The sequence below is a fragment of the Lipotes vexillifer genome, unplaced genomic scaffold, assembly GCF_000442215.2.
Source record: "Lipotes vexillifer unplaced genomic scaffold, Lipotes_vexillifer_v1.1 scaffold69, whole genome shotgun sequence".
Classification (NCBI taxonomy): domain Eukaryota; kingdom Metazoa; phylum Chordata; class Mammalia; order Artiodactyla; family Lipotidae; genus Lipotes; species Lipotes vexillifer.
Window position 1 is genome coordinate 4,845,197 of NW_006790942.1, and position 24,290 is coordinate 4,869,486.

The window sequence follows — 24,290 nt, forward strand, 5'->3', positions numbered from 1 at the left end:
GCCGAGTTTTCTCCTAGAGCTGACAAAGTAAACTTAGGTGGGTTGCTTAGCAGGTGTCCATTTATGGTGGCTGCTGGTTACTCGATGGTGGTGGCTGGGAAAACAGGAAATTTGAAACTCGGTGGTTACAGAGAGTGTTCTTAAGAGCCCGGGATTCATTTTATAAGAAGCATCTCATCATCTCTCCTGATAAGAGATTAGAAGTGTTGGCTCTCCGTGGCTTAACTGCTGGATTATGTGCTTAGATTGGAACTTCCCAAAGGGACAATGCAGATCCGTGAGGAGGTAACGCCAGAATTGCTCATCCAGCTAAAGAGGCATTTGAACAGTGCTGGCACCAATTGGAACAATTCTCAACCTTTGAATAGTGGTGGCCCAATAATGTGGCCAGCAGGGAGTGCCAAAGATCTGGCAATCCACCCTCTTCCTGTTCTGAAAGCAAATGCCTATGGGGCGTTAGGGGCTGAGCAGAAGCCCAGATCCAGGAACTCTGACTTCAGAAAATCTCTGGCTCTGAGGAGTAGAAGGGGACTGTAAATGTAACTCTTGACCCGGGAGGGTTGTCTGCTCACTGATGAATAAAACGCCTGTTTTCTCCACGATGCTCAACAATTATTTGAATTGAATTTCTGTAGACTTTTCGAGAGGTCTCAGAAAGATGATTAAGTCTAAGACTCATGAAATCTCATTAGAGAGTGATCAGTTGATGATATGGCATGTAAAACTTAGAGACTTTATCCATCCCCCTCGCCCTGCACTGTAGTGATGAGGAAGAATCAGGAAAATGATGAGTGTGCATAGACCCTCACACTCAGAACAGGAGCCTGCAATTGATGAATCCATTGTAGCAATTTGTTAGTTCTCAGTATTGGACTTGATGAGTAGGTGTTAACTTATATGTAGAGCTGGGGAGGGCAAAGCCAGAGCTGCCTTTATGTGTAGTCTGTGGTTTAAACAAATTTTTTTAAGAAACAAGGTTTATTTCTCATTCAGGCAAAGTCCAGGGGACTCTCGAAGATAGATTTCCTCCTTCCAGGATGTTTCAATATTACGGCATTAAAAAAAAATGGAAGTGTAGTGGATTTACAGTGTTATATTAGATTCAGGTATAAGCATCGTGTTGCTTATACTCCATTAAAAGAAGTTATTAAGGGATAATGGCTATAATTCCCTGTGCTATACAATATATCCTTGTTGCTTCTCTATTTTATACATAGTAGCTTGTATGTCTTAATCCCATACCCCTAATTTTCCCTCACCCTTCCCTCTCCCCTTTGGTAACCGCTAGTTTGTTTTCTATGTCTTTGAGTCTGTTTCTGTTTTGCATATATATTTGTTTGTTTAAGTGCTATCATACAGTATTTGTCTTTCTCTGACATATCACTAAGCATAATAATCTCTAAGCCCATCCAAGTTGCTGCAGATGGCAGAATTTCATTCTTTTTTATGACTGAGTAATATTATATATATATATATATATATAGTTTTAACTTTTGAATGAACATCCCAAGATATTTCTGGGGCATCTACCAGATTTTATAAGTGAATGGAAAAGTCATGGGGGCTATTCATTATCTGGAGTTGCTGGTTTAGCACAAGAAACACAAAGATTGAGGAGCTTGACCCCTTAGGGCGGGTCCAGCAGGCATACAGTTGTCCCTGGACAAACACCGATTCTGTCAAACATCTGTGTGACGCATGAGGTTTTAGTGCTACGCCACTGACTGACTGAAAAAGGACCACCACCACCAACTGGTCCTTAGTTTTGTTAATGACAGGAAGTTTATGATTTAATAGCAATTATAAGAGGTTTTAAAAGGATTATTCCCCAACTTTTAAACCACTCAGAACTTCACTGGGATTCATCACACAAGGGTGGTGACACTACAGACACAGCAGTGCACACTCCACCTCTGCTCTTTGACCTGGGGGGAAGACTGGGGGCGGGAGGACCACGGAGGATGCTCAGGGTGCTGTCCTGTTGAATGCAAATCCCCAGTTTAGCCTCCCTGATTCTGTAAGTCCTTATTACCCATGTGGATATCAGCTTTGAGGGGTCCTAAAACGAGGAAGGAGAAGGAAGAGAATTCGAGTTCATCCAATCAGAATTGTGCAACTCCCACATTAGAATTCTTGTCCCTTTGAGGATCCTGAGTTACCTGTTCCCAGATATGTGAGGTCATGTATCAGCATGAAATGCTTTTTACTGCAGGAAACAGAAGAGCTAATTAACATCGATTTAAGTAATGAAGGATTATTTCATGTAACGTGAAATATAGAAGGAGGTGGTCAGAGCTGACAGAGGACTTAATGTTACATTAGTGTGCCAGCTTCAGCATCACAGCTACATCCGGGCAGGATGTTGGAAAAAGCCAGCCATGTCTGTTATTTTGCTAGGAAAGCAGGAGCTTTCCCAGAGGGAGCTTGGCTTTTATCCTTACATGCCTCTCATTTGCCACAAACGGTGTTGCCTGACTACCATTAACTGCAAGAAAACACCCACCCCTCAAAAACAACAACAACAACAACAACAAAAAACAAAGCAAAAAACCCCAAACCAAAACAAAAATGGATCCATAGCTTTTTTTTCTTTGCCTCTACTCCAGGAGTAGAATTTTTGTTTAATAAAAAACAACTATTTTGCAAAGCCAAACAGTTTAGTGAGAAGAGTGGCATTGTTTAACATTTTTGCAAGTACATTTAACTGAAGGTCAGGCTTAATAGAAGGCAACCAGATTCTCACACCTGCTTCTGCATTCAGTGTGTTGTGAGATGTGGTTTTGGATGAAATACATGGAGAAAACTAGTGTCACAGAGATGTGCACAGTTGCATTTTTTATTAGTGTTTTCAAATAATTGTGGATATTCTACTTTGATACTGTATCCAAACTTGGCAAGTGGTAGTTTCTTACATGTTAGTTGCCACGTGGAATTTGAAACTGTAACAAAGTACTTTTTGTACTGTATTACATTAAAATCCAATGGTATCTCTTTAACACTGAATGGATCTTTCACCCAGGCATGAGTTTGTAGCATTGGTCATTTGAAAAAAATAATAGTTCACTGAGTTATGCAAACCTTCCAAATGTTGACACATTTCATTACACAATACCAAAAAATCACATTTGTTAATATCACCCCTGATCTCATCATACTGGGAAGCCACCAAGTCAAGGTGGTAGATAGAACGTTTCTAAAATTTCACTTTTCTCTTGAAAGCAAATTTTATCAGAAGAAACAAATGCCGTCAGTTGTTTTTCTGGATGTGACAGGCTTGCTTCGTTCAGTCTTAGAGACAGTGTCTGACAAATACCCAGGATCCCGTACAGGAAACATTGCATTTAGTTGTCATGGCCACTTAGGCTTCCCTTGCCTGTGGCAGTTCCTCAGACTTCCCTTGTTTTTGATGACCTTGACTGTTTTGAGGAGTACTGGTTAAGTATTTTGTACAATGTCCCCCATTTAGGATTTGCCTGGTGTTTTTCTCATGATTAGATTGGGATGATGGGTTTCTGAAAGGAAGACCACAGAAGTCAACTGCCATTTTCATCACATCATTTTGAGGGTACATAATATCAACACGACTTACCCCTGTGATGCTGTTCTTGAATATCTGGCTGAGGTCGTATTTGTCAGGTTTGTCTACTATAAAGTCTTTATTTTTACCCCCTTTTCCATACTATACTTATTAGAAACAAGTCCCTATGTGCAGCCCTTTTTTAAGGGGCAGGGAATAATGTGGTTGTGTTTGGATTTTTCTCTCCAAGAGATATGTCTATTCACCCCCACTTATTTATTTATTCACTCATTTATTTATGTCAGTAGGTAGTCATGGATATTTACTTTATACTTCGGGTTATAATCCAATACTACTTTATCTTTTTGCTAAAATTGTTCCGGCTTTGGCCATTGGAAACTCCTTCAGTTGGCTACTGTTTCCCTTTGACATACCCCCATCATCATGGAGCTTTTATTTCTATTTTTGAGCACTAATTTACTTTCTGACCCTACAAGATGCTCTAGGTTCATTTTATATATTTCCCATTCCAGTCCTAGAATCAGCCATTTATCCAGTGCAATTTATTTCTCTAAATTTATTTTTTTATCTTTTTAACTTTAAAATATTCAGAAAAAATAAATGTACAGTTCAGTGAATTATTGTAAGGCACACACCCTTCCAGCGTTGCGCTGGAACTGGCTCATACAGCCTCCTAAGAGCTGTTTGTGTAATCTCTTCCCAGATCCACATAAAATGACATCATGTTGGTAGCTTGAAATTGGCAATGGTGGTAGTATTTACATGATGGAAATCAGAAACTGCTACAAGTCAGGGCTTTCTTTTCCCCTTGGAGAGTCAGTTGTTAAATACCAGCATACCACTGCTTGTAACCACCACCCCAGGAAAGAAATAAAACCACAAGCTAATAAATAAAACTTTGCCTGCCACCCCAGTAACCCTCCATGTTTTCCATCACAGCCCTCTCTCTCCAAAAGTAACCACTACCCTGACTTTACAGTAAGCACTTCCTTGTGTGTGTCTCTCTGTGTGTGTGTTTTAATACTTTTTATCATCCATGTATCCATCCCTAGACACTATGGTTAATATCACACATTATTAGGACTTCCCTGCTGGTGCAGTGGTTAAGAATCCGCCTGCCAATGCAGGGGATATGGGTTCGAGCCCTGGTCCGGGAAGATCCCACATGCCGTGGAGCAACGAAGCCCGTGCGCCACAACTACTGAGCCTGTGCTCTAGAGCCCGCGAGCCACAACTTCTGAGCCCGTGTGCCACACTACTGAAGCCCGCGCGCCTAGAGCCTGTGCTCCGCAACAAGAGAAGCCACCGCAGTGAGAAGGCCGCGCGCGGCAACGAAGAGTAGCCCCTGCTTGCCGCAACTAGAGAAAGCCCGTGCACGGCAATGAAGACCCAACGCGGCCAAAAATAAATAATAAATAAACAAATTAAATAAAAATCACACATTATTTACACTGATGTATATTTAAGGCCTGTAATCTACAGACTGACTCTCCATTGCTTTCTTTTCTTTACAATTTATCTGTTGAAGCAAGTGGGCCACTTTATCAGTAGACATTCCCCCAACTGGATTTTCCTGATGGCATACTTATGGGTGTATTTCAACCTGTTTCTTTGTCCTCTATTATTTACCACATCAAATTGACATTGATAGGGTATCCCGCCTAACACATTCTCTTCAAGTGTCCATGAAATATATCAAGACCACATCCATAAAACAAACCTCAACAAAGAACTGAAACCAAACAGTGTGTTCTCTGATCACAATGGCATTAAACTAGAAAGGAATAACAGAAAGGTAACAGGAAAATCTCCAAACACCTGGAAACTAAGTTACACACTTCAAAATAATCCAGGTGTCAAGTGGGAAATCTCAAAGGAAACTAAAAACAACAACATTGAACTGATATGCATATAGCATATGAAAATTTGTGGGAAACAACTAAAGCAGTGCTAAGAAGGAATGCTTTTTTTTTTCTGGTAACGCCATGCAGCTTGTGGGAATCTTAATTCCCCAACCAGGGATCGAACCAAGGCTCCAGCAGTGAAAGCACCGAGTCCTAACCGCTGGACCACCAGGGAATTTCCAGAAGGAAATTTTTAACACTAAATGCTCACATTAGGAAAAAAGAGAAGTCTCAGATCAATAGTCTACATCCTCACCTCAAGAACTTAGAAAAAGAAGGGCAAAATAAATTCAAAAGCATCTTAAGGAAGGAAATAATACAGAGAAAAAAAGCAATGAAATTGTGAGCAGAAAAGCCATGGAGAACATCAATGGAACAAAATCTAGCTCTTTGAAAAGATCAACAAAATTGACAAACCTCTAGCGAGACTGTCATATAAGAGAGAAGACACAGATTACCAATGTTAAGATTGAAACAGGGAGTATTACTATAGACTCTGCAAGCATTACAAAATAAGAGATACTGCAAACAGCTCTATGTAAATTTGGCAAATTAGATGAAATAAACCAATTCCTCAAAAAAATACAAACGACCATAATTCACTCAATGTGAAGTACATAATTTGAATCTGGAGTACATCAAAAATTCTCAAAACCCAGCAGTTAAAGAACCAAACAATCTACTTTAAAAATGGGGAGAAGACAAGAAGAGACATTTCACCAAGAGGATATGCAGATAACAGACAATCACATTCAAAAACATGCCATTAGGGAAACTCAGTATCAGTACAAGTGCTCACTATATCTCCCACACCCTGCTTTGCTTTTCCCCACAGCATTTATCATCACAATATGCAACATGTATTTATTTGTGTGTTTATTTATTGTCTGTCTCCCTCCAGTAAAATGTAATCTCTGTGTGAGTGGGGACTATGTTTTGTTCACTGCTTTTCACTGGCCAGAATTGTGTCTGGCAGGTGGTAAGCACTCAGTAAATATTTATAGAATGAATGAATACATGCTTTTGCAAGTTTAGATGGAACTAAGCTATGAGATTTATCCGTGGGATGCTGGTCTTTTCAAATAGTAGTTTTAATCACTTTTCCATTCTTGTATATGGTATTTGATTTAGTCCAATTTTCTGCTCCTTCTTGAGTCTTAGTAATTAATTTTTTGTTAGAAAATCATCCATTTCCTTTAAATTTTTTGTTAGAAAATCATCCATTTCCTCTAACTCTTCAAAATAACTTCATTAGATTTAGATGTATTAGTCTCTTACAATCCTTTTATTCTCTTCTCTTTTTTCTTTAGCAAGGATCACCAAGGGTTTATCTACCTTATTGATTTTTTTGTTGCAGAGCATTAATTTTGCATGTATGTTTTGCTAATTTTTACCTCATTGAATTCACCTTTAACTTATTTTATCTATTTACTCTCTTCTGACTTACTTTATTGTCCTTTTCCCCCAGATCTCTTAAGTTGATATATTAGTTAGGATGAAGGCTAAATTGCTGTAGCAAGGGGATCCCAAAACTTCTTTGTTATTTTTCTTTCACGGAACAGTCCTGGGTAGGTAAGTGGTCTGTTCCATAAAGTCACTCAGGACACAAGCAAGTGGGAAAACCCTGCCATTCTCTAGGGCAGGGGTCAGCGTACTACAACAGAGGGACAATTCTGCCTGTTGCTTGTTTCTGTAAATAAAGTTTAACGGCAACACAAAAATGCTGATTGCTTTACATTTTGCCTATGGCTGCTTTTGAGTTACAGTGGCCACAATGAGTAGTTATGACAGAGATCAGATGACCCACAAAACAAATTATTTTCTCTTTGACCTTTTTCAGAAAGTTTGTTGACACAGCTCTAAAGCAGTGTCCTGTGTGCACAATCAAAACTGGGTCACCACCCTGCCCTCATTCCAGCTGGTGGGGAGGGGAAAGGAAATGTGGAGAAGTCAAGCCCCCCCCCCCTTGTAGCTACACGTGGCACTTAACACTGTCACTCATATTTTATTGGTGAGAACTTGGTTACATGGCCACATCTAGCTGCAAGGGAGTCTTGGGGGTGTAGTGTAGTTGGGCACCAACTAGACACACCATGTGCCTGGCTACTGTTCTTTTACTGTGGTAAAAGGAGAGAATGGATTTTGGAGGCTAGCTACCAGTTTCCCCCATAGATAAACACCAAGTTCCTTTATTTTCTGTCTTTCTCTTTCAATAATGAAGAATTTTCAAGTCATAATTTTTCCCCTGCACAACTTCAGCTTTGACTTGGGGCTTTGGATATGACACATTCTTCTTTTCACTGGCCTTTTCTGGGTAGTGCGTAATTTCAGTTTGGATTTCTTTGTTAAGTCCAAGGGATATTTAGGATGACGTTTCTTAGTTTTCAAGTAGTTACATATTTTTTCAAGTCATATTTTTGTTATTTATTTCTAATTTTATTAACAGAATGTGGCCCTAATATTTATCCTTTTGAAAATGCATTTACATTTTATTTATGATCACTTGCATAAGAGATTTTGTAATACCTGGACATACATATGAGGGTGTATGTATTCCTTTTGCAAATGTCAAAGTATTTTTTAATATATACATCAAGTTTGATTATATTATTTTATGTCCTTCTTTATTTTTTTCTTTTATATTTCATTCTGAAAGAATGACTAATCTCTCTCATTGTAATAGAATTTTTGGAATTAAGTTCCTGCATTTCGAATAGTTTCCATTTATATATTTAGCTGCCATGATTTTTGGTGCAACAAATTTATAGCTATTACATCTTCCTTTTAAGATTGTGCATTTCATATTACTTTCTCTTCTTTTTCCTTTTTGAATGTTCTAATCTTAAGTCTATGTGTTCTGATATTAATAATGCTACTTGTGATGTCTTTTTTGCTTGTATTTATTTAGTATCTATTCCTCATCTATTTTTTTCCTAAGAGATACTTCTCTACTCTGTAAAATGAAGATTAAAAAAAAAAAATGCCCTGCCTTTTGTGAGGATAAAAGAAGATAATGGCTGTGTGAGTGTTTGCAAACTGTAAAGAACTATACATATGAGCAGTATTCTTTCTGCTACTGGCCTAATAATCTGCCTGTGTTACTGGGAGAGTCAGATCCACTCTATCTATCTATCTATTTACCTATCTATCTATGTTTTTCATCTTTCTATCTTTCCACCCTGGTTATCATTCTAACCAATTTAATCATTAACTAGTGGACTGTCTCTACTATTCCAACATATATAGATAACTGTACCAGGCACTTGCCAATTTTCATTGCCAACACGAGGAAGAATATTTATACTAATACTATTTTTCTATATGGCAACTTCTAGGCAGCCAGACGTCTACAAGCCAGCCCAGGGCACTCAAAGTTGTGTGTCCTAAGAGAGGGACTGAGCCAGGGAAGGTTTATCATTTTCACAACCTAGCCTTATAGGTCTCACAGCAGCATTTATGCTGCATTCTTTTTCTTAGATGTGAGTCACTGAGGTCAGTCCATATTCTAGGGAAGGGGAATTAGACAGCATCATTGGATGGGAGGAATATCAAAGATTTTGTGGACATGTTTTAAATTTGCTATAATCTGCTCTCTGGTCTCAAATTATTTACTTTCTCCCCATATGCAGATTACATATAACCTTCCCAATATCCCTGAAAATTACAGCACAGACTCAGGTTTGAGGTCAAGAATCTTGTTATCGGAACTTCCCTGGTGGCACAGCGGTTAAGAAAGAAGCTGCCTGCCGATGCAAGGGACACAGGTTCCTTGCCCAGTCTGGGAAGATCCCACATGCCATGGAGCAACTAAGCCCGTGCACCAGAAATACTGAAGCCTATGCTCCTAGAGCCTGTGCTTCGCAACAAGAGAAGCCACCGCAATGAGAAGCCTGCGCACCGCAATGAAGAGTAGCCCCTGCTCACCGCAACTAGAGAAAGCCCGCGCACAGCCACAAAAAGACCAACACAGCCAAAGATAAATAAATAAATAAATTTATTTAAAAAAAAAAAGAATCCTGTTATCTAAATCTGGTCCAGATATGGATGTGGCTCCTTGGGGACGGTGTCTCAAATGCAGCTCCTTGATCCAAATCTCCACGTACAGCTCCTCTCAATCTGAGATCTGAGAACTAAAAAGACTAATGATCTGCACCCCAAACCTCCAACATACAATAGAGGGACAGGCATAATAACTGCTATATGGGAGAACAACTCTCATTCATAAAGGGAAAAATAGGCACACAAGGAATCACCGGTCTATACAATTCTGAAATCCAGCTAGGCACATGTTGCTTTGATCAGGGCCCAGCCCACCATCTGGGGCGATTCAGCAGGGCTCTAGGTTCTTGGTCCTGCCTTCTGAGTTAGTCTTCCTTTTTCATAAAACGTAGCTATGTTGGCAGCTGAGGAAATTTTGTAGCCTTGCCTGCGTCTTGTAGCAAGCCTGCGTCTTGCCCAAACTGATTTGAGGGTAAAAATCCCTTTGCATTTCTACTGCCCCTGTCCCTTTCAGTCACGTTGATACTATTTCTTTTAAAACTTTGTGGGTTTCCTATGAATCAATTTATTAAAAAATGCACACCCTGAAACCTTGTTGGCTGGGCTGCAAGTGAGGCTGCTGAGAGACAACAAACTTAAGATTCTTAGAAGCCCTTCTGTTTAATGGAGAAGGTCTGTGAGACACGCACTTCTCCATTTTGTATTGTCTCTGTCCCTTTCATGTCATGCTGATACAATTCCTTTAAAAACATCGTGGGTTTTCTATAAATCAATTTACAAATCCACCCCATGAAAAAACACTCCAACCACAAGAGTCACTGAGTTCCAGTCAGGCTGCTTAGAGACAACAAACTTAAGATTCTTAGAAGCCCTATTGTTTAGTGCAAAGGATCTTTTAGGCATGCCCTTAAGAGCCGTCGAGGGCATTTTGTCTGGCTGAATGGTTCTCTGAGGTACCGTCTTAGATCTTTCTGAGATATTAACAATGGAATTATAGTCCTACTTTGACTTTGATCTTCTCTCTGAGCTCTTTGTCAAATTGAATATCTTGGAACGAATGAAAATAATAATAGTTTTATATTGAAGCCAGCGAGTCCTGGATCTTATAGATCTTTCCTGAGTTTCTCTCTCTTTTCTCTTATTTTGTGGTAGTTCATTATAGCAGCAACAGAAAACTCATCCAGTTACCAAGGCTTTTTAGTTTTCTTTAATATGAAACAGTTCCTCAGTCTTTCTTTGTCTTTCATGACTTTGACGCTTTTGAAGAATATTTTATAGAATATTCCTCAATTTAGGTTTGTTTGATATTTCCTCATGACTAAATTCAGGTTATGAAATGTTGGCAGGAATACCAGTGAAGTAAATGCTGTTGTGTTCTTCTCAGTGTAGCATATTAGGAGGTCTCTTGACTTGTCCAATTACCGACGAGGTTCACTTTGATCAGTTGTTTAAATAGGTGTCCACTGGTTTTTCTAATGCAAAGTTACTCTTTTTGTAATTAATAAGTATTTTGTGGGAAGATACTTTAATCCTATGCAAATATCCTGTTTTTCATCGTAGCTGAGCCCACTGCTTCACACCCATGGATGGTTCTCATCTGAAGTAATTATTACTCTGATAGTTGCCAATTCATAGTTTTCTAATTTCATTATTCTTTCTCTGCAGTTATTACTTGTAATCCTACTTCTCTAGTTATTTATATTTAATCATTTCATTTTTATCACCATAACCTCATATATTCTTGTCAGTCCATGGATTATAATTTATTACTGTAACTATTTATTCATGCCCAAGTTTCCCAAATTAGGCCACTGGGTACCCATTCACGTTGGCTCCTGTGTCATTTTTTCACATGTTCTTTATCATTCTTTGAACATTTCCTTATTTTCTGGTAAAAGATGTTCCAGGATCATCTTGTATTCTCCTAGCCCCAGGTCGTAGAAGCGGCCGGCCATTTTTCCAAGGTGCTCCAAACCTTTTGGTGGAGAATGGTACTTAGAAACCAAGATCTGGGTGTTACTGTGCTCATTGCTATAAGTATCACTACTTCTAAGCCCTCTCAGGAGGCAAGTTAGGAAACATATGCGTGAGTGTGTGTGTGTATTTACATATACATACATCTACCTGTATACCACACACACATACACTCTACAGAGTTGGTTGTGTTTTCCTTGTCTTGGTGGAACAGACATTTTGGTAATCCTGTCCGGGGAGAACTTCTCATGTTATTTTGGGAGTATAGTCTCCCAAACTCTCAGTTTCTGCTTTCTTCTCTCCTGTGGATGCCCAGATACTGGCTCTCCTGAAACTACAGTGATAAAGGGCACAGGCCCTGGAGTCAAATAACCTGGTTTAAATCCTATCACTTCCTAGCAAGTCAATCTCACTGAGCCTTAGTTTCTTCATCTGTAAAATGAGGACAGTAATAGTACTGACAAGGGAGGCAAAGACACATGATTTTCATTATCTTCCCAGAATTTGAAATTTTGAGGTAACACATGAAACTTTAAAGAAATTTCTGCTTGTAGCCTTGCACGTTAAATTATGCCTCTTCCTTCCAACAGAGCTGGCTCCGGTGGGAAAACTTCAGACACCTGAAAGCAGAAGGAGCCCAGGATTGTGTCAGGAGGCCTGGGCCCTGGTCTTAGTTGTGTGGCCCTGTATAGCAGCTGTAACCACCTGGTCCCATCTGTAAAAATGGGGGGAAGACCTCAGAGGTCTATTTTGGTTTTGATTTTTTTTTTTTTAAAGAATAAATTGATTTTCACTGTGTATGTAGAATAAGGAAACAAAAAGGTTCCCCTTCAGTGGTGTTTTACTCATTGGCCTAACTGCTAAGGAGAAAAGGCAAATTAAAATTTAAATAAGATCTAAGGAGATTTCAAAATGATAATTTCTGTTAATGAGAACTTATCCTAGTACTTGATGAAATAAAATCTTAAGAACCCTACCAGGCTTCCGTGGTGGCATCGTGGTTAAGAATCCGCCTGCCAGTGCAGGGGACACCGGTTCGAGCCCTGGTCTGGGGAGATCCCACATGCCGTGGAGCAACTACGCCCGTGCACCACAACTACTGAGCCTGTGCTCTAGAGCCCGCAAGCACCAACTACTTAAGCCCGCGTGCCACAACTACTTAAGCCCGCGTGCCACAACTACTGAAGCCCGTGTGCCTAGAGCTCGTGCTCCGCAACAGAAGAAGCCACCGCAATGAGAAGCCTGCACACCGTGAGGAAGAGTAGCCCCCGCTCGCCGCAACTAGAGAAAGCCCACGGGCAGCAACGAAGACCCAAGACAGCCAAAAATAAATAAATAAGTAAATAAATTTTTTTTTTTTTTTTTTTTTTTTCTTGCGTTATGCGGGCCTCTCACTGTTGTGGCCTCTCCCATTTGCGGAGCACAGGCTCCGGACGCGCAGGCCCAGCGGCCATGGCTCACGGGCCCAGCCGCTCCGCGGCACGTGGGATCCTCCCAAAACGGGGCACGAACCCGCGTCCCCTGCAACGGCAGGCGGACTCTCAAGCACTGCGCCACCAGGGAAGCCCAATAAGTAAATAAATTTTTAAGGGAAATAAAAAAGAACCCTACTTACTGATGCTTATCTCTAGTCACTCAAGTTCCAGGAAGTTTAAACAGAGCTGAAGACTCCATAGTTAGAAGTACTGAAGTACAAAGTTACAAGAATTGGGATCCTCAAAGGCTCTCTAGGGCTTCCCGGGCTTCCCCGGTGGCGCAGTGGTTGAGAGTCCGCCTGCCGACGCAGGGGACACGGGTTCGTGCCCTGGTCTGGGAAGATCCCACGTGTCGCGGAGCCGCTGGGCCCGTGAGCCATGGCCGCTGAGCCTGCGCGTCCGGAGCCTGTGCTCCGCAACGGGAGAGGCCGCAACACTGAGAGGCCCGCGCACGGCAATGAAGAGTGGCCCCCACTCACTGCAACTGGAGAATACTTTTGGTCCATTGCAGTGAGAGCATTTAGAGTGGTTTATTTCTGAAGAAATGGTACTGCATTGGAGAATTTGCACATTTTGATGCAGGAGGGCAGAACAAAATGTAAGGTTTAAGTATGATCACACAATTTTTTTTTTTGGCCGCGCCCTGCGGCATTTGGGATCTTAGTTCCCCAACCAGGGATGGAACCCGCGGCCCCTGCATTGGAAGAGCGGAGGGAAGTCCCCACGCAATCTTTAGTAAGACTTTCTATAGAACAAAGATAACCCAAACATTAAAATTATCCTGTCAAATTTTTTCTAGGTTCAATTTTTGAAAGAGTATTTCTTTTAAACTATGTGTCCTAATTGTTAAGATGGTTGAGAAACGTAAGAGCCATCATTGCCCTTCAGGAAACAAATATGTGTTGATTTTCTGCCGGGTGCAGGGAACCACGTGGACAGGGCTTTCACCTCCAGGGCTTAAAAGAATTAAAAAGGACAGACACATCCCTGAGATCTAATAAACATTCATAGGGGAAATAAGATACTCTTCAGTGGGTGAGAGCAAAGAAGGTATTGTGAATGGAAGAGCTATCATCAAGAAAGGGCTAGAGGATGCTAAGCTCTTGGCATGTGGCATTCACAGGCAGGAACAGAGAGAGCAGGCATTCCAGGGATGGAGAACAGGACAGAGGGATGCGTCAGCACAAGGAACAAGCGAGTGACTTAACATGAAAATGACAGAAAGAGGAAGAGGACCAAATGGGCGGACGCTGTCAAGAATGGAAGAGAATTTTCAGGGTCCTTCAAATCACTGACTAGTACTAACCTAAAGCTCTTTTAGTAAACATCCAATTTAGGAATATCTATGAAAATAGCATAGGAAAGAATTTATGCTAGAAAATACAACAGGAAATGCACTTTACTCCTGTGAGAGATAATGTAACTTAGAAAACTAGGGATGAGGTGAACTCAGCTGCCTGTAGTCTGTAAACAAAATGGTCTTCGAGATGCTTATAAGGGTGTATATTACAGCCGACGATCACCACTAATTCTGGGTGGGAAAAGCTGACATAGCTTAAAATCTTAAATAGGGCATAGCTTAGGCTATGAACCTACTTCCACAATGAACATTTCTAGGGCATGAAAATCTGGTTACAGGAGCCGTCTTAGAAATGTCACCAGGTGTGTGTGGATACTAATAACAGGTCAATTATGTGTTTGTAGAAACAGAGCAGTTTTGCAAGAACGACACTTTGAAAGGGGCCCCAAGAAAAAGATTAAAGTTCTCTAATTACAGCTAGAATAAACCAAAAGTTAAACCTTTGCAAAAATTCTACTACCATAAAACAGGAAACTTCCACAGCTTATATGAGGAGCCATTGCACTTCCAACTCTCATCTCCCTCAGGATCTCAAGACCTTGACTAAGATATTACTATAAATGGACCATGTTTTCAAAAAAGATTCAATCTACAAATGTTTCCACTTGTGCATTTAGAATAAACATTGGTTTACATGCCAAGTATGCCTCTCTTGGGCAGAACAAGATTAGCCTGTTTACATTTTTTTTTTTTTTAAAAGAAAACTTGCTCAGTAGGAGAAAACCATTTTCATCTGCAATGATGGCAACCGACAACAGGGTCCTACAGTACAGCACAGGGACCTATATTCAGTATCCTGTGATAAACCATAATGGAAAAGAATATGAAGAATGTATCGGGTTGGCCAAAAAGTTCGTTTGGGTTTTACGGAAGACGTTACAGAAAAACCCGAACGAACTTTTTGGCTAACCCAATATATACACGTGTAACTGAATCACTCTGCTGTACAGCAGAAATTAACACAACATTGTAAATCAACTATACTCCAATACATAAATTTAAAAAATAATGGCAGCCAGAATAACAGTGTGGAAAAGGAGAGTCTGAGAAATCCTCTATAGGTACAATCTCCATTAAGTACTGTGCTCTTTTTCTGTTTCTTTTCTGAAGCAGTCAGAACCTGGGAGTTTATGTTCTCTGCTATAACAGCATATCAGAGAGAAAGATGTTTCTACTTCCAAGGTAAAACCAGCACCTCTAAAGAATGGCAATTGGAACTATAGCTGTGGTAGTGTTTTCCAGAGAAACTGCAGCAACGGCGTATGTATACCACAGAGATAGAGATTTATTTTAAGAAATTGGCTCACGTGACTGTCGAGGCTGACAAGTCCGACACCTGCAGGGCAGGCCAGCAGGCTGGGGACCAGGGGAGAGTTGGATCTTGCAGCTCGAGTCCAAAGGCCGTTTGGAGACAGAATTCCCTTTTGCTTTGGAGAGCTCACTTTTTTCTCTTCAGGCCTCCAACTGATAGGATGAGGTCCACCCACATTATGGAGGGCAGTCTGTCTTATTCGAAGTCAGCTGGTTATAAGTCACACCTAAAAAAATACCTCCACAGCCACATCTAGACCAGTGTTTGACTAGACCAGGCATCCAGTCTGGGTACCATGGCCTAGCCGAGTGGACACATTAACCATCACATTAGCCAAGAGTCAAACATCTGCAGGATAGACAGATTTATTATTGACCTTGTGTTGAATAGAATGCAGTCAAGACCTTCTGGGTCTTCTTGTTGTTTTGTTTTAGTTTTAGGCTGAATTGCCAATATTTGACCATTTTTGATCTACAAAAATGGGTAACTGGGTACAACTCAATACAATATTTACACTTTTCCACAGTTGCAGTGATGCTGTCCTCTTCACTCTGATGCTTGATCAGGAAACAGCCTTCTTTCTGTAAAGCTGACTTCTCTGGAACAGCCCTAGGGCTTAGCACAAAGCAGTGCCTTTTGCTTAAGAAATGCTTAATTAAGGAAAAGTGGCAGCAAAACTCAAGCTGTGTATAGCCAGACTGAACCTTTCCCTCCCCTTAATGGTAAACCATCATCAGTATGAACTTTTCAGTTAACAAAAACATGAATGAGAAAGTCTTTTAGCCCCACTGGGTCTGTGGCGCAGTACGCAAACTGCATTTCTAATTACTTTTCCATAAGTGAGAATATACCTTAAGTGAATTAATCCCAAACATCCTTTTTCAGAGTATTCTAATTATAAAAAGCCATAGCATTTTTCTTTCTATAAATAGTCCTTGAAATATTTCATGTGTGTGAATTTAAATGAAAACGTATTTAGTGTTAATGCTAAGAATTAACAAAGTAATGCTTTCAGATTTGCTGGAATTAAGTATGTAAAAAGAGGAACTGCAAAATTTGGGGTCACTGTGCATTTTCTTTACCTCTCTGAAGGTAGACAGCCTTAAGACAGGAAAGCCAAAGGTAAAGAGAATTCTTTCCTATCACACTAAAAAAGGCGCTATGGGATATACCAAAAAAACAAAACAACAAAAACAAAACAAAAAAAAACCCCAAAATTCTACAGTTGGTTCCTGGCCAGATTATTAACTGAATTTTCAGAATTAAAGTCTCTCTTTCGAAGCTGCATGACTGTTTGATGAATTTTAGATGAAATTGTGTGCTCATCATTTTGGTCCAGATGAATTGTCAAGGGAGGCCTTTCAGCAAAATTTTAGACAAGTACCCCAAAGGGAACTTCTAAAAAGATAATTTACAGGCAGGACTGACAGACAATAAGGGCTAAAGGAATGCTGAATGCCAGTTTTATCTCAGGTGAACAAGAAACATGATCAATTTATACCTTCCTACAGCCTTTGGGGGGTTCTTTTTTTGAATTCTCACCTGGATTAAAGTTTTGATGCATGATGTTTTGACTTTTTAATTTACAATTTCTGTCCTTCCTTTAAAGGTACAAAAGTTATAAAACAAAAGAAACCCTAGAACTTTACGTTTCATTTCAGCAACCAAGTATTGTCCTAGAGGCAGCTATTAGAATCTTATATTTATCGAATGAGAAAATATTTAAAATTCACAGGGAAAAAATGTTATACCAAATAGAAATTTATCATCTATTAAAATTTCAGGAAGATCTACATTATCTAAAGCCATTCTATAATTTTTATTCATATATTTTGTGGAGTTCACATATCTTTTTCTTACAGCAAACATAACACTGTAGGCCACAAGAAGCTGCAGCACTCTTGTTTAATTAGCAGCAAATTAATATTTTATATCTGGGTAACTGGACAATAAATAGCTGCTTCTTTGGATGTGGATGTTTAAAATGTAGTTATCACTGCAGCTTCATAATGTGATTGCTAATTTACAGAGCTTATACACACACAAAAAATACGATCTTTGTCTATATTTTATACAAATACAACAGTAGTTTGTGAATACATTTTAAGTACATGATATACATGATAAGCCACTTGATTTCCCATATCACAGAATAGCGATTTTAAATGCAATAAAAATATACAAAATTCAGCCTGGAATGCAGAGTTTTTCTTTTCTATTTTGACTCAAAACTTTATCATTAGAACATTTTTAGAGTACTAGTCCAAACACTTTTTTCCATCAGCTAAAAATACAATTTCAGCAGTCCAGCTTATGTTCAGGCATGATGCAATCCATTTCCGAATGGATTCCCAGTTTTTGTTAAATTCAAAGGGCTGTTAGTAACATACAGCATGTTCTTCACGCCACACCATATCATAAAGCCCACGTTTCGTTCTGAGTTACAGTCACCTTGTGGACAAAGCTGGGTTTTGTTCTGGTAACATCTGCACATCCGAGATTTCCTTTTGCAAGTGCACATGAATACACTGTTGTGGGTGGTGTAAAAGTCTCGTTAAAGACAAATGAAGTCACAGTATAAAAATATATTGTACACCTTTACGCCTAATGTAGTCCTTTTTTTCCCTATGGATTAAAAAAAACACGACTGAATGAGACAGAGAAGTTTGTAGCACCATGAAGAGTTGTATCCCAAGTTACATTAGCAGCATATGATCCGACAGAATATTGAAGGAGTGCTTCTGAGAAGATACACATTCATTCTGGTTCATCTGTACCACTGAAGCTTATACAATGAAGTGTTTTATACATTAGCAATAGTTCTGTTATTTCTAAGCTAGATAACTTATCAAAAGACACTGCCTTCCATCCTCAGAGGGCTGACAACGTTGGGGAAGGGCCTGGGGGGTGATCTGAGCGTGCCTTTACCACTGTGGGTGGGATCATCTCGATTTAGATGATCAGAAAGGAGCTCTGGATGGGTCTTTAGCACAGAACTACACAACACAACTTACGTGGCTCTATGGGATCACAACAGACTATCTGTGTGGTAGACAGCTGCTGACGCAGTATGAGAAAAATAAGACAAGGTCAACGTAGGCACTCATTTCTCAGAGATAACGGTCTGCCACTGCTAATGACGAATACTCAGTATCTGAAAGATCTCCGACGCCACACGGGTCTCAGTGGGCTGGAAGCAACTTGGGTGAACTGGTTGTTTTTTTTTTTTTTTTTTTTAATTTACATACTGGGAAGACAGTGTGTTTTGAGACACGTAAACCTTGTAAAAAAATAAACCATTGTAAAACCTTATGAAAAGACACACACTGATTCTGTGCAATATAGCAAATCGATAAGAAAACACTGTAAAAATGTACCTGTTTAAAATACCATCTACCATTTCTGAACACAAAGCATTATATATCAAAGGCCTACATATATATCATCTAATGGCACTTGAAACAAATTATAATAAGTCTTAAAATAAAAGGCATAACCTATAAGAAAGTTTCTGTAAAGGTTTAGATTCGTTTTGAAAGTGCTATATCTTGTAATATGTGTAGTATAGAGGTTGACCAAGCTCTATTTTTAAAAAAAATATTGGCCTATATATGTGTATTGCTTTCTAGATGAATGATCCTGAAATATGTACTCTTTAACATTCATTATTAGCTTAATAAAGCAATCAGCTCTGGCTCATGTTTCAGTCAGTATATGGTTTTTAAAAACCGCTACTGTCCAAATTAACACAATATGTCACTATATTCCACAAGTGACTAAGAATAATAAAGCACAAGCAACAAATAGGCAAAAATACACAGCTTGGAAGAAACACTAAATGAAATTAAAAAGCTGCACCAAGAGTAGTGCATGATCAGCCAGGACAACTGAAGTTCTGAAAAATGGAACCTGGTAATAGGATTTTAAGATGCACATTGTAACAGTGACCAACAGCTATAAAGATGGTATTTGCATCCATCGGTGGAGAATATTGCTTACGGTGTCAAGATCCTTCCACACTCATGCTTCTGTGTCTGGTGATCTAATTTGTACAAACACATGGAAGGTCAAACTGAATGAGGTTCAATATCTTGTCTGAGGTCCAAATTCTAAACTGAAATATTTTTACTTAATGATAATCCCTATTTTTTTTTTTTTTTTTTTTTAAACCAAGCAAAGGCACTACTAGAAATTCCAGGGATACTGATTCTGGCCACCCGAGAATGAAAACAGCATTGGCAACAATTATTTTTAATCACATCCAGTTGACATAAAAATGTGTCAATTTTTTTATTTTTTTAAATATTTTTTTTTAGGAAAAAAAAAAAAAGAGCCAGTTCGGTGTTACAGCCTTGTCAGACCATTGTGCAATTAAAATAAATGAGTCAGCCTCGTGTTTAATATAGATTCTCTCAAAAGGGGTTTAGTGACCACTACAGTCAATTTAAAAAACAAGTTAGCTGAATTCCCTCTTACTTGGAAGTCTTATTTCAAGTCTGTGGGGCAGCAACAGGCAAAAGGGTGTACATATGAAAATATGAGTCCACGATTTTAGCATTGGTGTCCTGGAAGATATGCCTCCACGTATTTGAATTCCACGCAGGGCGAGAATTAGGCTAAAAAATATATATATACCTACGTGGCGCCATTCCCCATTTCCAAAATGCTTTATTTAATAAATCCTGGTACTCCCTTTTTAATATTTTTTTTAATTAGCAGTGAAATACAGCCTACTAAGGCCAACGTCTCAGTTCGTTATTCTGACTTCTCTTTAAGCAAATTTTAGACAAAGTAAAGTAGTGCTTCCACCCTTTTATTTGTGATTTTTCTATTTAAAAATAGGTTTTCTATTTATTTGTGATCTGTCACCAGATTTCTTTCTCTTTTTTTTTTCCCCCCCAATGGTGATTAAAGCAATATTGAACACTAATCATTCAACTAGTGATTTAAGTAAGCAATCTGTTTCATAGAAACTAAAGGAGGCGGTCATAAAGCAGAGCTAAACGCCTACTTTCAGAGCAAATATTCTCCTAATCAAAAGCTTAGGAGCAGTTTGAAAAATTTCAAAATGTATTTCCTTATTAACATATATAATTTTAATGCCTTTGGAACACACCTTTTTTTTTAATAAAATGTAACTTTTAACAATAAAATTTAAATACATACGTATAAAAACTACTGCTCCTAGGATTTTAAAAAAAACAAACAAACATAGGAGCATGATAAAATAACAGGAGCCCAAGCTCCTTAAGAGCAACTTTGATTCTATGAAGTGCGACGTGTGTGTACATACATATAATATATATAGTGAAACCCCCACTTACATTATTACAATTTACATTTCTCCACAAATTATACTACTCCCCAATATTTTAAATAATGTATTCTATTCAGTAATCCGCACTCATTTTTAGGAATTCTTGGTAAACATCGAAATCTGCAGTGATAATTGGCCCTATAAAAGGGAAAAGAAGCTTCCACATAGGGCAGATGAGTGCTCAGAAATATTTTTCTCTCTCTTTTTAAAGAGATATATACTCTTCTATAAACCCTCCCTCCTCATAGCCACCCCAACAGACAGGGTCCCCAAATAAGGTGTTAACAAGTGCTTACTAGATATGTTTCTTAGGTCGATGCCCCAACTGATTATTAGCAAAACAGAATAATAATCCGACCTTTGAGAACATATGCTGGTTGCCTAACATGAAGAAAGCCCATAGTAACTGTTGTATTCATTGAACACAATGTTCTCGATTGTTCTTTTCACAATCACTAAGATAGCGCTTGTTTTGCTTTACTTTTCTCCCTCCCTCTACAAATTCAACTTCTTTGCAACGTTCCTCCTATTTCCCAGGGACGTGTAAAAGTGGGGTTTTACTGTATATATTTTTAGTCGCTTAAGACTTTGTGGTCATTCCTCAAATAGTTTTCGAATGCATTTAACTTTAAAGTCTCCGTCCAAAAATAGCAAAGGAAAGATGAATTAACACTGAATAAGAAAGATGCCATGGGAGCGGGGCTGTTGTTTTGTTTTCTGCTTTTGGCGCTTAGGGACCACGAACTGCCTGAAATTCAGCAAGAAGTGACATAAGCGATGTGCTTTGACTTGACTCCTAAGGGATCTCGTTTCCACCCTGGCGACAGGGGACGCGATCCCCAGACAAGTTCCCAGGCAGAGCTGCAGGTCTCACACCCGTCTCCCTGCCTAGGGTCTCTCACCCTAGAAGCGGAGACACCTCCCCTCCCCCTGCCCCCCTCGAGCTGCAGGTCTCACACCCGTCTCCCTGCCTAGGGTCTCTCACCCTAGAAGCGGAGACACCTCCCCTCCCCCTGCCCCCCTCCCCCCATCCCCTGCCGGGATAAACACACCTGTGTTTCCCAGCGGCTCTGGACTCTGGACCGACTGTACACTGACAATCCAAGGAAAACTGCTGGCTGTGCTTGACCTACCCTCTGGCCATGTAAGGTGGAAAAGACGAAAAGAGATCCATCCAGAGACTGACTGAAGACTCTGACGCCATACACTATTAGTGTGAACCGAACGAAAAGAGAGCAAGAAGTATAAAACGTGGCAAACATCCTGTGTACTAAATTAGGGCCAACTCTTGAGTAACGTGGAATGCCGTGTCACCTTACTAGGGGTCTCTTTTTGCTACAGATACTGGTGCTTTGTGTTTCGGTTTTGTTTTCCTTATATGTGCATAATAAAGACGGCAAACATTTGAGCCAGACGATAGCGAGTCTTCAAAATATACTGACCTGAAATTATGGTCTATCTAAGAAACATACGTCATGTCCCCAGACTGGATTCTTAATTCATTTGAAGCTTTTGATTATTAATCCATTTAGAGGCTAGTAAGAATTTTACAACTCTCGGGTCATTCATATACATTTTAGAAAATTTAACTCTCTTGCAAAATTTTTTAATGAGCCAAATGTCAAAAGGTAGAGCCATTGTTATTGGACAAAAAATGAAAAATTTAAGATCTAACAGTAATTGGAACACGGGGTTGGTAAGACTTTACTACTAGTAATGGCCTTCCTATATGAGAAATCATCTTAAATTGTGACAGTTGGCAGTGAGTCAGGACAAAATACCCAGGTAAACATAACTGAACACAAATGGTTCCAAAGCTCATTTAAAAAGCTAGTTTCTATTTTATACTGGCTTAATGAAAACTGGTACTATACAGAAGCAGAAATTTGTATACTGTCTGCAAGTAGGCACTAAAATAAAAATGGTCACCTAAGGCAGGGCTACACACACAGACTTCTGTAACGGATCCGCATCGTGGAACCTACTGAAAAGCTTGGTGGAAACGTGGCAGCGTTGTGCTTGTGCTTAAACTACTGGTGAAAGCTGCTGATAGTGAGTGCAGAGAGCCCAGACCTATGGTGCTGGCAGGATCCGGAAGTTCCTGGGTTTGTGGCGGGAGCTGAGCCACAGAAGAATGTGCCTCCTCCTGGGGAGAGCTCACCCCAAGGCTCCCCACCGATATGGGGTTATAGGGGGGGCCGCTTAATGGTATGAAATTAAACAGCTGAGAAAAGTCCAGCGCTGCTGTGTTCAGGGGCTCGCTGATAGAAATCGAGCTTTTTGACAGGGAGAGGTCCCCCGTGCCGTCATCCAGCGACCCGATCTGCGGCTCCAACGCTAGTTTAGACGACGATGCTTGAGAGTCCTGGGAAGAGGGGGGCACGCTGCCTTGCAGTTCCATCAGGTAGCTCTCGATCTCCCCCTTCAGCGGCTGTTCCTTTTCGGGGATGGAAATGGCGTATGAGGTAGAACCGAACGGGTATTTGAAAGAAAGGTGGTGAGAGGGGTGGACAGCGTCCATGTCTATTGGGCACGTCATGCCCAAAGGCAGGGTGGTGATCATCTGGTGGGCAGATCCCGAGCTCTGCATGGACTGGAACGGAGTGTTGTACAGGTTCAGCTGCAGCGTGTTTGTGAACGGCTTCGACAACAGTTCGCTGGAAGGCAGGGACATCACCGGGAGGAGCTCGTCCTTGATGGGCACGGAGACGTTGCAGGTAAAGGGATCCAGGAAGTCCACGGGCTCCGTCTTGACCTTCCGGAGCTCCTGGTTGTGGCTCTTCTTCATGTGCCGCGTCAGGTGGTCCTTGCGCCCGAACCTCTGTGCACAGTACTGGCAGAGGAAGTCCTTCCTTCCCGTGTGCACCACCATGTGTCTGCGCACGTCCTTGCGCGTGTAGAAACGGCGGTCGCAGTGCTCGCACTGGTGTTTCTTCTCCTTCACGCCCCCCGACGACTTGCCCGCGTGGGACTTCAGGTGCTCCAGCAGCACGCCCGTGCTCTCGAACGTCTGCAGGCAGACCTTGCAGGTGAGGTCGCCGCTCGTGGCCGCGTGCAAGGCCAGGTGCCGCTTGAACCCGAGCTTGGTGTTGTAGTTCTTGCCGCACTCTTCGCACGTGAACGTCTCTTTGTTGGGGTCGTGTGTGTGCAGGTGATTCTTCAGGTGGTCCTTCCGGTGAAACATTTTCTCACAGTAATTACACTTGTGGGTTTTCTCGGGAGAGTGCGTGGCCATGTGCCTTGAACACAGACATATTCTGTCAGCATCACGACAAAAAACCGCCCGACCTCACTGTTCAAACGGAAGCTAAGCTGCTAGGCTAACCCAGAACCTCCCTCGGCTCGGACACTCTTTTAACTTAATATGCATCTGCTACGAGGGTAGTTACCACACCTAAACACTGCAGAGCT

The 24,290-nt window shown here is 40.4% G+C and overlaps 1 protein-coding gene across 3 annotated transcripts in view; it reads right to left on the reverse strand.

The window, feature by feature from the left end:
• Positions 1–22,650: 22,650 nt before the first annotated feature.
• Positions 22,651–24,290, reverse strand: part of PLAG1 (PLAG1 zinc finger) — a 46,128-nt gene continuing 44,488 nt past the window's right edge. The window contains exon 3 of one of the 3 annotated variants that reach the window (XM_007464041.1): positions 22,651–24,118. In XM_007464041.1, the coding sequence (XP_007464103.1) occupies positions 22,861–24,118 (1,258 nt within the window). In that variant the 3' untranslated portion in view covers positions 22,651–22,860. The remainder of the gene's footprint in view (positions 24,119–24,290) is intronic. The other 2 variants (XM_007464042.1, XM_007464040.1) reach the window with 2 other exon arrangements.